This window comes from Corvus hawaiiensis, chromosome Z (assembly GCF_020740725.1).
Source record: "Corvus hawaiiensis isolate bCorHaw1 chromosome Z, bCorHaw1.pri.cur, whole genome shotgun sequence".
In the NCBI taxonomy this organism is placed as follows: domain Eukaryota; kingdom Metazoa; phylum Chordata; class Aves; order Passeriformes; family Corvidae; genus Corvus; species Corvus hawaiiensis.
In genome coordinates, this window is record NC_063255.1 from 49,888,747 (window position 1) to 49,901,971 (window position 13,225).

A 13,225-nucleotide genomic window follows, 5' to 3' on the forward strand; every position below is an offset into this window, starting at 1 on the left:
GTGCTAAAACCAAATGACACACTTTGCCGCTGAAAGAGCAGAACTGTTTTTGAGCAATGGGTGGTCTGTGGGGCTTGAAGTGGGCAGGGAAAAAAAGTGTAAGTGTACACCGTCCCTTACAAGTGTGCAGAGCTTCCAAAACTCGCAGAAATCTCTGCATGCTGAAGTACATCAAAGGGATTTTTCCCTTTTCGGATAATATTTCCTTTGCTGACATGTATTTAGTATTGTGGTTGGATGACTCATAAAGATAGCTTCATGGCGTCCCAACGCAGTTGAAGCAGAACACATGCCAACAAACATTATTGTCAGCCTCAAAATAAAAACAAAACGTTCAGCTAAGGGTCAATCAATCAAGAGCACTTTGAAGAAAATTCCATTTAGATATTACAAATCATAACAGAATGAATTTAAACCAGCTGACTTTCTGTGAGGAGGACGTCCATGTACAATAAAAATTAGGCTGGTTTTTCAGTGTCCAACTTTTCTATTTTCTTACACTTGGATGCAGTCACTGGTGATGGATGCCAGTTTTTTAAATTGTGTTTTTGTAGTTCATTTTATAAAGATCTGAAGTAATCGAAAACAGATCGAGGGAACTCTAAGTAAAAACTCCATCATGAAAGGAGAGTTGTAAAATCCACTTAATATTGACAGATGTGTAATGACTTTCTCATGCTCACTTATATATATATATATGTATATATGTACGCATCTATTTTTTTCTTATTTTTATACGTATACGAGCACGCACATATCACCACATTGAGAAATAGTCTGCAAGATACCCACAAAAATACTCCTTCATCACAACAATCTTTTTTCATTATCCGGTGTGTTTATTTAAAATCCAATGGTATTTTAGCTATAGATAGCAAATATTTAAGTATATAATAAAATATTTGTAACGTATAAATAGGATAGTTATTTTTTTAACTGCAGCATTATTTAGTCAACTGGCCAGAGAATAAAAAAGTTGAAAATGCAGTGGAACAATTTTACCATTGTTAAATTGGATCTCTATGGGATAATTAAACTTCATATATTTCATTTTAGCTTGCTTTCGTATGTTTTATTTTTAATTTTAAAGGTAGTTTAAATAAGATTAAGATTTTTCCTGAATAAAAGAAACTCTGCTTTCTAAAGCAACCAGCAAAATTCATTGCTCACTGTGACTGGCAAGCCTGGGGCATTCTTTGATGTACTTCCTACCACGTTTAATAAGGCCAAGCAGTTGCTTCTGATTCTAAGACAAAAGGTTTGTTTATAGCTGAGGTCATGTATTTATGTAATGTGTTGTCTGGGTTTTCTGGATCCATTTGCAAGTACAAAGTAAAATGCACCAAAATTTCTTTACATTTTTCTTCACATTTTGACTTTCTCTAGCCAGCCAGATAAGAGGTACAAGCACTAGCAATCTTGGTTAGCAGGTGCACTCAACATAAAAGCTCACCTCATGACTGACCCTCAGGGTGCCTCTGGGAGCAAAACTCCTTCCCTGCCACTTTTCCCCCTCCCCTATCACACACATCTCTACTGAGGGTGGAGGACTGCTTGTGTTGGCTTGCCTCTGATGAGACTATTTGGAAAAGTGCAGAGAGCTCTGTGTGGCGTGGTGGTCCCACAAGTGACACAGGGTTGCCCTCACTCCCTGGACCTTCACCCTGCATGTGTTGCCCCACATGAGCACATCCTCCTCTGAAACTGTCTTTGCAATCAAAGGCAGAAGTACTTCTGACAGTTACAGTCTGATAAAACATTTTCATTTTGCGTCCTTGAGTGAATCAAAAACCACTTTACCTGTACTGAACCACTGTTAAGTTCTGCTCCCCACAGTGCCTCGCACATCGGATGTACCTCATCCAGCTTGACTTACTGGGTTCTCCACCATCGATAAAGTGCTGCAGTGTCCCATCTTGGTCATATATCTGGGAGAGACGTCACAAGGTCAAGTAGTTAGAACAAATCATCAGCAATCATTTTCACTGCTTTGCTGGTGTCTCTCTGTGGCTTTTCCAGGACTTTACTGCCATGAATTTTGTCATTTGTAAACTGATACTCTTAGAAACATACATGAAAAAGCAGAAAAGTATTTAGAGGGATGCAATTTTATCATGTTTCTCTTATCAAGCCAATCTTTTCATATTAAAAATATTTGTGGTGTCTCAAAGATGTGACCATGTTTCCCAAAGAATATTTAACCTATTTTGACAAGCTGGCCTTAAATAATGAACTGCCAGATAAACAAGAAAATCTGAATGTAAAGCGTGCATTGAAATGGCTGGGACATCTGAACAAGGGGCAGTAGTAATCCCTAAACGAGTATCCCTTCTTTCACATCTCAGTTGAAGCAAGAGCATATACTTCAGAAACCTCATGTGATATGTTAGGGAGTTGTAGGATTCATAATATGAAAACAAATGAGACTAGAAGGAAAAACGGAGTTGATGATGCCTTTAGGAGCTCCCTTGAGACATATAATTTTTTGAAGTACTAAATGAGAAATCAGTCCTGAGGGAATCATCGTTTTCCTAAACATGACATCTCTGCTAAGGACACGAGAGCCAGTTATGGTAATTTAAAAAAAAAAAGACAGTATTATGTTTCTATTTGGAAGTGGATGCTCTCTCTGAAATCAAGAATAAAGTTGCTCTAGAGGTTCTAAAATGAAAAGATAAATGTTTCATGCACACCTGTCCTACTGACTGTTTTAAAAATGTTATCTAAGTAGGTCTAATCCTAATAAAAGCGTGCTATCTCACAAGTATACAACTACTTTGTCAAATTTCACAAATGCATCTGAACAGTTAGGTGCCTGTTTGAAGTAAATCTCATTTTCATGCCTTTTTCCTCTCTATGAACACCATTTGCTTTAATACCCATATCCCAAAAATGTTACACAATTTGTAATTGTATGAGCTTAAACCAATGTCTTCTTGAAAGTATTAATTTTGCTAACTAAAGAGGATGCACTTTACATTGAATTGAACATTTCTAGTATATACAAATAAACAATCTTGAATGTTTATTTCAATATCAAGAGAATAATCTTGAAAATTATGTGGCTATATTCAATACATCCAATTTTTTAAAAGAGTGTTTCCCACATTTCACAAAAAAATATGCACAGGAATTGAGATCCAGTTTTTTCCTCCACCAGAGGAGAGTGGCAAATTCAGGAACCAGCCTTGCTTTGTTGTTGGCCAAGAGGGACTGTGAGTAATCAGGAGCAATATGCCCATTGCAAGAGGATGAGTGACATAGAAATCAAGTGTCTATTGCAATCCTTATCTTTTGTTCCTGAGTGTCTGTGACAAGCATCAGGTGGAACCTGGCCAAATACTCCTGTGTTGGATAAGCAAGATGCTACCCCAACATGCACTGAGTGAAATAGAGAAATCAGGAGTCCTCAGAAGTAAACAAATACTCCAATATCAGGGATGAGGTTTATTTTTTTATGTATGGTAGCATGTTAATTATCAGCACGGACCTATTCTTATGCAAATATCTTAATGTATGTTTAATATGTGAGCAAAATACGCTAAACAATAAAAATCTATGATGAAATCAGAAAAATTCTACAGGAAATCAGCCTATAAAAAGGAAGAGAAGGAAAAAATAATGACTAACAGTACTTGGCTGGAACCATTTTGGCAGTATCTATGAAAACATTCTCAGCAGTGTTTATTATCTATCCATTTACATGCTGCTTATTCACATAACAATATATGGCTTAATATGAGGCAAAAACAATTCCCATAAAAGAAGAGCTGATAGCTTCCTAATCCCCAGATGATATGAAACAGGAAAGACAAAGAGGTCTGCCATAATCAGTACTGACACTCATATCTTGACACACAGGGTCTTACTCGGAACTTTGTGTAAATAGACAGTCATTAACTGATATGAAAAATTAAAATCTGTCATGAAAATATAGGACTGGATCTTTCCTGGGCATTGGTGAATTGGAAGGACTGTTCTAAGTATTTTCAAATACTTTTTTCTCACAAGTAGTGATGCATCAAGTGACACTATGCCCTCCTTTCCTAGGAGAAATTGCTGACATTCCTGCATAGTCATAATCTATCCAACATCACTCTTAGCCCTGTTCTTACAGGATTGTAAACCCATCTGTAAGGAAGCAGAAGCCCTAAGCTTAGAAGGGAAATAACAACGTCTTGAATCTGTTTATTTGTCAAATTGCACAATACAGGTCAAAATCTGGGAAAAAACAACAAAAACTGGATACACTTATTATTTTTCATGTCACTATCATGCAAGAGTTCTTATTTATTTTACAGTTCCATAAATCAGGCAACCATCAAAGATATAACTGCCTGAAGAAATCCTCGTGATGGAGCAAACCACAACCTGCCGTAACAGAAAAAGCAAACCTGTAGCACAAGCCGTGAATCCAGGCACTACAGTAAACTATGGATACAGATATTCACCCACATTTCTATTACACATGCATACATCCTTAAGCACTCATAGTACCTATTACAGAAAATACTGCAGAAACCTGTGATAAACTGATGTTACTGGAAGTCTTTGACTACCTCACTAGATCATTACATCCATCTACACTGGCATAATTTTTAACACATTGCCAGAGCACCACGGCAAAATAAAATACCATTTCTCCAAGTCCCTGCAGACACAGTATTTATTTTTTCTGTATCTCACATCAGTCACTGATCTAAGTATGGGAAACACAGTCATTTCATTTTTCTACTTTGGCTACAAAGTAGTGTTGGAAGTGTTACCTAAGATTCTTACTGGACCTTTTCCTCTTCTGACACAAAGTACTTGATAACCTCTGGTTTTGCTGAGTTTTAAGGGTTTGGGTTTTGTTGTGGGTTTTTTGTTTATTTGTTTTCTAATGGAATGAACCAGATTTGTGGAAGAGACTGGAATCTGAAAAAAGAGGACTGCACTCACCTCATTTGACATGCATTACAGTCCCCTTAACAGTTGCCATACAGTTAACTATCTTCTTAATAGGTTCTTGAGTGTTTATGGATATTTTACTGGTATGTTGCAGATCAAGAGACTCAGAAAGTGACACGTATTTTTACTCTGTGAATTTCATCCTTTGACTTCAGAATACAACAGAAATGGCTTTATTATCCAAGAAAGTGAGTCCAAAGCATAGTCATCAGAACACAAGTCTTCTCTTTGGTATTTCCTATTCTCTTCCTTGTAAACACCACTTTATTAAATAATCAAGACATAAATAGAGGTCAGGTTCATCTTGTAATGGCATGCAAACATAAATTAGATATGAAGGACTGGAGGTATTACTTGCTGTATTGGTTGCTGATAATTATTTGGAGGACATAGATACAGTTACTTTAATGACAATGATAAGAGCAACATACAATGGCAATAATAATAACGTAACTTTTAAAGCACACTGCATCTCATATAAGTGATGCTCTAAAATCTCTGAACACCCATAACTAAGTAAAATTAACAAGGACCATCTAAGATTTAAGCAGTATTAGAAGACATGGTGGAGTGCTAAAGAGCCTTTTGAGAACCTTCACTTCAGTATTGATAGAGTCAGTACTGCTCACTTGGATCAATGGGGAAAATCTAATTCCAATGCTAAAGATTGTTGCCCCAGTTTCTGGTATAGATGTCACAAAATTTTAGATTAAAGAAGTTCAAATGTAACAGCACAACTGCAGAGAATGCCAAGTTATGAAACAATTAAAAACAATTTCATGGAAGAGGCAGCAAAACCAAAAATAGTTTGTTGAAGTTCTTTCCTCTCTATCTATTGCCTTCCCTTGTTCTCTTTCCAGGGTCTGATAAAGGATTATGTCTTTAGAAATTCTTCCTGCATTTTATTTTGCCATTTAGTCAGATAAGAAAGATATTAACAGATAATTATTTGACCACTCATTTTCATTTCAGGCAATCAGAGAATAGATTGATCCTGAAAACTGAATTTTTCTTTGTACATACCATTATCTTCTAAAAGTAGCTATTAGAATATTTGTTTTATGTTGCAAGACATCAAAAGAGATGTGAATAAAACCACAAAATATGCAAGAGTTAGTTCTTACCATAAGTAGAGACTCCTGCATTTTACTATTCGCTGCTATTCTCATTGATACCATGTGCATAAAATCATAGAATTTTCAAATCAGTTACTATGAGTCTTCTCCTCTCAAAAGAAGTTTTACTCTTGACTTCAATGGGAAGAGTAAAGATAGCAAAAGTGTACCCAAAACTACTGGTAATATGGTGAAGAAGTTGTAACCAGACTGACATGTTAGATGGGGTAGCATTCATACAAGCTGTATTCTTTCTATAACAGTGCATGAACCTACAAGCCACAGTTACATTCAAAGTTTCTTTGCTGACTTGGACATCAGAACTGAATAAGCTCTACATTATGTAAATCTCACTATTGTGAGACCTTGCTTTTGATGTAAAAACGCAACAACATCTTCTACAGGTGTCTATCCTAAACAGAAGTTGAAAAAAATGCCAAAAAGGGTAACGGTTATAAGCCTGGCTATATAGCTGACAGTCTGTAAAAGGTGTGCAATTATAGAATCATAGAATTGTTTAGGTTGCAAAGACCTTTAAAATCATCCAACCCTTAACTGGTCATTGCCAAGCCAAGCACTTAATGAAGTCCCTAAGTGCCACAGCTACACTTTTAAATACCTCCAGGGATGGTGACTCTACCACTTCCCTGGACAGCCTGTTCCAGTGCTTGACAACCCTCCCAGTGAAGAACTTTTCCCTAACATCCAAGCTAAATCTCCCCTGGTGCAGTTTGAGGCTGCTTACTCTTCTCCTGTCACTTGTTACTTGGGAGAAAACACCAGCTCCCATGCTGCTACACCCTCCTTTCAGGCAGTTGTACAGAGCATAAGGTCCCCCTGATCCTCCTTTTCTCCAGGTTAAACACTCCCAGCTTCCTCACCTGCTCCTCAGGTACTCCAGACCCTTTCCCAGCTCCATTGCCCTTCTCTGGACACACTCCAGCACATCAATGTCCTTTTTGTAGTGAGAGGCCCAGAACTGGACACAGTTCTGGCCATGTGGCCTCACCAGTGGCAAGCACAGAGGGACAGTTGCTGCCCTGGTCCTGTCGGCCACACTATTGCTGATACAGGCCAGGATGCCATTGGCCTTCTTGGCCACCTGGGCACAGTTGGCTCATGTTCAGCTGCTGTCAACTAGCACCCCCAGATCATTTTCCACCAAGGCATCTTTCCAGCCACTCTTCCCCCAACCTGTCCCATCATGTAGGATTGTTGTGACCAAAATGCAGGACCTGGTGCTTGCCCTTGTTTGACCTCATCCAATTGGCCTCAGCCCATCAATCCAGCCTGTCCAGATCCGTCTGCAGAGCCCTTTAACCCTCCAGTAGATCAACACTCCTGCATAAATTAGTGTAATCTGCAAACTGACAGAAGGTGCACTTGATCCCCTCATCCAGATCATGGATAAAGGTATTGAACAGGCCTGCTCCCCAACACGGAGCTGTGGGCAACAGCACTTGTGACCAGCCGCCAACTGGGTTTGGCACCACTCACCTCTACTCTCTGGACATGGCCAGTTTCAGTTTTTTTACTTGAAGAGCACAAGCCATCAGCATCCAGTTTCTCCAGCAGAATTCTGTGGGAAACGGTGTTAAAGACTTCACTGAAGACCAGATAGACAACATCCACAGCCTTTCCCTCATCCATGAAGTATGTCACACTTTCACAGAAGGAGACCAGGTCGGTCAAGCAGGACCTGCCTTTCTTAAACCCGTACTGGCTGTGCCCAGTATTGGTTGTCTGCACTGGCACTCAAGATGATTTGGTCCATGACCTCCCCTGGCACCAAGATCAGGCTTACAGGCTTGTTGTTCCCTGCATCCTTCTTCCTGCCCCTCTTGTAGCTTCATGTCTGCTGGCCTCTGGTCATCAGGAACCTCCCTGATGAGCCATGGCCACTTAAAAATTATTGAAAGTGGTTTAGTGGGCTCTTCCACCACCTCCTCAACACCCTTGTGTCAATCTCATGTGACCCCCCCCCATAGACTTGTGTGTGTCTAAATTGAGTAGCAGGTATCTTACCATTTTTCTCTTGATTACAGGGGCTTCATTCTGCTTCCCACACCTATCTTACAGCTCAGAGGACTGGTTATTCAGAGAAGAACTGGTCTTACTATTAAAGACTGGGTCAAAGAGGGCATTAAGTTCCTCAGCCTTTTCCTCATCTTTTGTCACTGTTTCCTCACATATCCACCAAAGGGTGGAGATTCTCCTTGGCCCCTCTTAAGTTGCTATGCAATTTATAGAAACCTTTTTTTTTTTTTTTTACAGCAGGTAAGTTCTACTCAGGCTTTGGACCTTCTAATTTTCTTCCTGCATAACCTCATGACATCCTTGCAGTCCCCTGGAGTTGTGTGCCCCTTCCTTCCAAAGATCACAAACTCTCTTCTTTTCCCTCACTTACAGCTAAAGCTCTCTGTTTGACCAGGCTAATTGTCTTCCCCACCAATTCGTCTTTTGGCATATGTGGACGGCCTGCTCCCGCTCCTTTAAGATTTCCTTCTTAAGGCACATCCAGCTTTCCTGGACTTCTTGCCATTTAAGACTGCCTCCCAAGGGACTCTGTTACCCAGTCCCCTAAACAGGCCAAAGTCTGCCCTCTGGAAGTCCAAGATGGCAGTTCTGCTGATCCTCCTCCTTACATCTCCGAGATCTGAAAACTCAATCCTTTCGTGGTCATTGCGCTCAAGATCATGGTCTGACCACCACATAACCCTCAAGTCCTTCTCTGTTCACAAACAATAGGTCCAGCATGGCACGTTCCATAGCTCACTCCCTCACCATCTATGTCAGGAAGTTATCTTCTGCACACTCCAGGATCATCCTGGATTTTTTCCCATCTGCTGTGCTCCATTTCTAACAAACATGGGTAAATTGAAGTCTACCATGAGAACAAGGGATGACAATCATGAGACTTCTCCCAGCTGCTTATAGAATATTTCACCTGCCTCTTCATCTTGGCTGGATGGTCTATAACAGACTTCCACCATAATATCTGCTGTATTGGCCTTCACCTTTGTTCTTACCCAAAAACACTCAGTCCTGTCACCACCATCATCTTCTTTTAAAGGAAACTGCCGTATCTTCATTTAATTATCTTTTTTTAAATTCACTTTGCGGCATTTTACTCATTCTCTGTAATAAACTAGTAGTGTAAGTAAAGTTGAATACATGTGTGCTTTCATAGATGAGAGAAGAGTGTTCAGTGGCATTACTGGTAGAAGAGAGCTCTACAGCCAACAGAACAAACAGCAGGGAAGGCTACCTCTCCCATAAGGCTGAAGAAATAGCTGCCTCTTTCCTGAAAAGCTCTGAGACTCACACAGATAACCGAACAGTAAAATTCAGTAATTTGACTTGCCCAAGGCAGTGATTGTTAAGCAAAATGCCAATGAACTCTAGAGTTTACTATGACAAGAGTTTATTTGTTAGAGCTTCTAATCGTGTAAAACTGAAAGCAAACTGGGTTGTATACACGACTTGATAACTTACTCATTTAGGTTGGATTTTGTGTGATATACTGGTGCTTAGCTGTCTTTGAAATCAACACTCTGCCAAAGGACCTCATTAGCTAGAATATCTGAAATGTTCAGAAGATTCTGCATGAACTGAAAGAGAAGACTACTAGCAGAATTCCTTGAAAAATATTACATTTAAGGAGCATACTTTAGGCTGAAAATCAAACTACAGCTGGGTTCATATTGATAGCAACAAATGTTCAAAAATGAATGCTTTTAGACTTTAAATGCCTTGATATTAGGAGCTGGCCATCTGCTTCAGGACAGGAGAGCCCTTCCAAATGTGTGTCTTCTCCTTGTTACACACTGAATGAGAAAGGCGTGTAGAAACAATCATGCATTTAACTGTCACTTCCTTCTCACTTCTTTCATTAGCTTGATGACCAAGGATATTCAGCAAACTTCCTAAGAACCTTTTAGTCTCACTGTATAGAAGAAAAATGAAATATAATGGAGCTCAGAGGAAAACTAAAATGCATGGAAAACACTCCAAATACGGTTTAACTAAAAGGAAAAACTGATGTTGATTTATGACAATAATAATATTTTATAATCACATAATTCGCAAAGACCACATCTCAAACATTGAAATATTTTGTAAACTGCACGCTATCTTTTAGATTACCTATACAGTGAACAGAAAAATTATTCCCAGACAGAATAAAGAAAAGGCCATTCATCACATTGTGATAAATCCAATTTTGATACCTAATAAATATTACTGAATCTGTAATAATCAACTATACACATAAAACTGGTATGCAACAATAGTAGTATACATGTCATCAACCTCATTCTACTATAAGTGGAAATGTTTGGACAGGTTCCCTTTCAATTGCATGGTCATTATTTCAGAAAGACATTAGTTATAAATACTTCTCATACGTTCCACTGTTTCTTGATAAGACTAATTGATTTACTTTACCAGTTAAAATATGCCTTCAGATTATTTATGGACAGACAGCAGAATCAAAAATATAAATATGTTACAGATAACATTCAAGCTGTTGTCTTAGGATGAGATAAGAATACTTTGGTTTATTATTTTGTGGAAAATTAAAGCCAGTTACTACAGTCTTTGTATCTATATGAAATAAATCCATGTCAATAACTAGTTACTTGCTTTGAAGTGCTTCTATTTTTAAAATAATAATTGATGGTATCTCCTTGCCATGTAGAAAATGCAGCAGTCCATTCAAAGAATGATTTTTCTTTATTGAGACATTTGTATTACATGCCATTTGTTTATACTTAGAAATATCATCAAGTTTTCCAAAGCATTTTGAAGTGCTATAAGCAACTAACAGAATAGAAATCTGAAAAAATGAGCAAGGAGGAAATATCAGGAGGCCTCACTGGTTAAAGTCAACCCAAAACTTTCGTCCAACTGGATGCAACCCCTCTATGAAAATGCACAGGAATATATCCTAACAGCCAATGATCTTCTTTGACTGCTCACACAATTCAAAGCAATTTTCTAAAATTAGCCATATCTGATATGGAGCATACATCTTGTAATATGTACTTAATGTTTTTCTCTTTAATCTAGCAGGCATCTTCTAACAAATTTTATAAAAGAGAATACTTGCCAAATAATATTAAAAGCTATTTAATGTTTCTCAAAGGATTATGGCATATGAAACTATAAACATTGGTTTGAACTGTCTGTGCTAGGTGAAAGGCTTCATCTCTCACTTAGACCCCGGTCCAGCAAACACTTATGCACATGTTGTAGCCCCATTGATCTCAACGGGAATACTCGTGTGTGAAATCAAGCATCTGTGTAAGCGGTTGGAGGATTGGGGCCTTATTCCAGAAAGTGTCATGAAAGCAGTGCCCTGCTGATTATGTGAACTTCATAAAATTACTTCTTTTTTAAGTCAAGTCTCAGTGGTTTGTTTTGACATTAGCCCGTGGAGGTCCTGGAAGAGGAAAGAATTTCATGTAACACAACAGTGTTACTCAACACCAGGGCAATGAGAGGAAGACGCAGAGCAGAAAAAACATCACGCATGAAGCTGGAAACTTGCACGCATGTAAACAGGTCTGTAAAGGACCAGTGCTTTTGCAGTATCCACTGACATCACAGGGCCTTCCCTGTGTGTAGTTTTACACTCTCCTGACAGGTCCACTGATAGGACAAAAAAAGCTGTGGTGCTCCAGCCAGGAGTCATTCTGCAATGGAGACATTTCTATTTAACATTGTTATTTCCACCCTGCTCACCACACTGTGTTCCTGTGCAGCCCTGGTAGCTGAACACCACGTGGAGGCAACAGGTTGAAGTGGTTTTCTCCAGTCTTTTCTGTGTGGGACATGGAGCATGAAGAGAAAAAGTGTTGCCAATCTAGGCTCATAATTCAGAGAGAACATGAAAAAAACCAAACTAAAAAGGAAAGGGTGGTTTAAAAACAGAGAGGGAAATTATCAAACTGAAATAACCCGAAAAGAAGACTCTCACACCCATTGACTGGTAAATGCATATCCCAGCAAATACAACAGGGAAGGAGTTACAGATAAGGGCCCAATACTGAAAACTCTCATTCAACTGGAAAGAATCAATGAATTTACTCAGTAATAAAGCTCCTATTATTTTCTGAGCCAGAGAATCAAGACAGTTACAGTCTTGCTCCCAGTGCCTCTGAAAACAGAGCGCTGTTTCCTTTGCAAGGTAATGACAGAGCTTTGGCTATTTTCTTGAAAGTTCTCAAAACTGTTAAGACATTGAAAGGTGAAATTCAAAAGTGTTTGTTTCATATTTTTTCATTCCTTTACACAACCAAATATTCCAGAAGATTAGGAGTTTTGTTTTGTTTCAGTTTGCATTGCCTGGGGCTTCTCATTCTTTTCTTTACCTTAAGGACTTTAAAAGCTCCAATACCATGTTCCTCTAAGCATTTTAAGAACTAGAATATAAAGATACTTATCTTTTCAAGCACAGAGCACCTAGAGACTGTGAGGGATCTGCAGGTAGGGTGTCAAGAGGATGGAGTCACTCTTCTTGGTGGCGCCAAGCAATAAGACAAGAGGCAATGGTCAGAAACTAATGCACAGGAAGTTCTACCTGAATACAAGGAAAAACTTTACAGTGAGAGTGACTGACCATTAGCGCAGACAGCCCCAAAAAGTTGCAGAGTCTCCTTCTCTGGAGGTATTCAAAAGTTGTCTAAACACAAGCCAGGAGACAGGCAATTATCCAGCATGCTCTAGGAAACCCTCCCTGTTCAGAGAGGTTGGACTATGTGACTCCAATGGTCCCATCCAACCTTATATATTCTCTGATTCTGTAGAGACATTCTCAATCCTGTAGCAGAACTGGCAAGAAATCCTTTAGCAAGTTAGACTTAAAACAGCCACTGAAGTCAATGGGATTCACGTTTTAACTTAGTTGGACCATTATGGGCCATACACACCTGTCTATTTATTAGGCAGGTAAAAGATTACATAATTCACTCTAATTTTCTAACCAACACTACTTGCTTTGAGACAAGGAATTCTTCAATTTTCTTTGCATGTAGCATAAGTGGCTATGGTCTCATTTAAGTAGGGCACTTCAGGGAGCTGTGGAACCACAAGGTTGGAAGAAATCTCTGAAAATCACCTCATCAGCTCAGAAGATGGGGATGTCTTCTACCACCTTC

General features: G+C 38.9%; 1 protein-coding gene across 2 annotated transcripts in view; it reads right to left on the reverse strand.

Moving 5' to 3' along the window:
• PRDM6 (PR/SET domain 6) overlaps positions 1 to 13,225 on the reverse strand; it is a 77,412-nt gene that overhangs the window by 26,037 nt on the left and 38,150 nt on the right. For both annotated transcript variants that reach the window (XM_048292879.1, XM_048292880.1), the window contains exon 4: positions 1,801 to 1,928. In XM_048292879.1, coding sequence (XP_048148836.1) covers positions 1,801 to 1,928 — 128 coding nt within the window. The remainder of the gene's footprint in view (positions 1 to 1,800; positions 1,929 to 13,225) is intronic.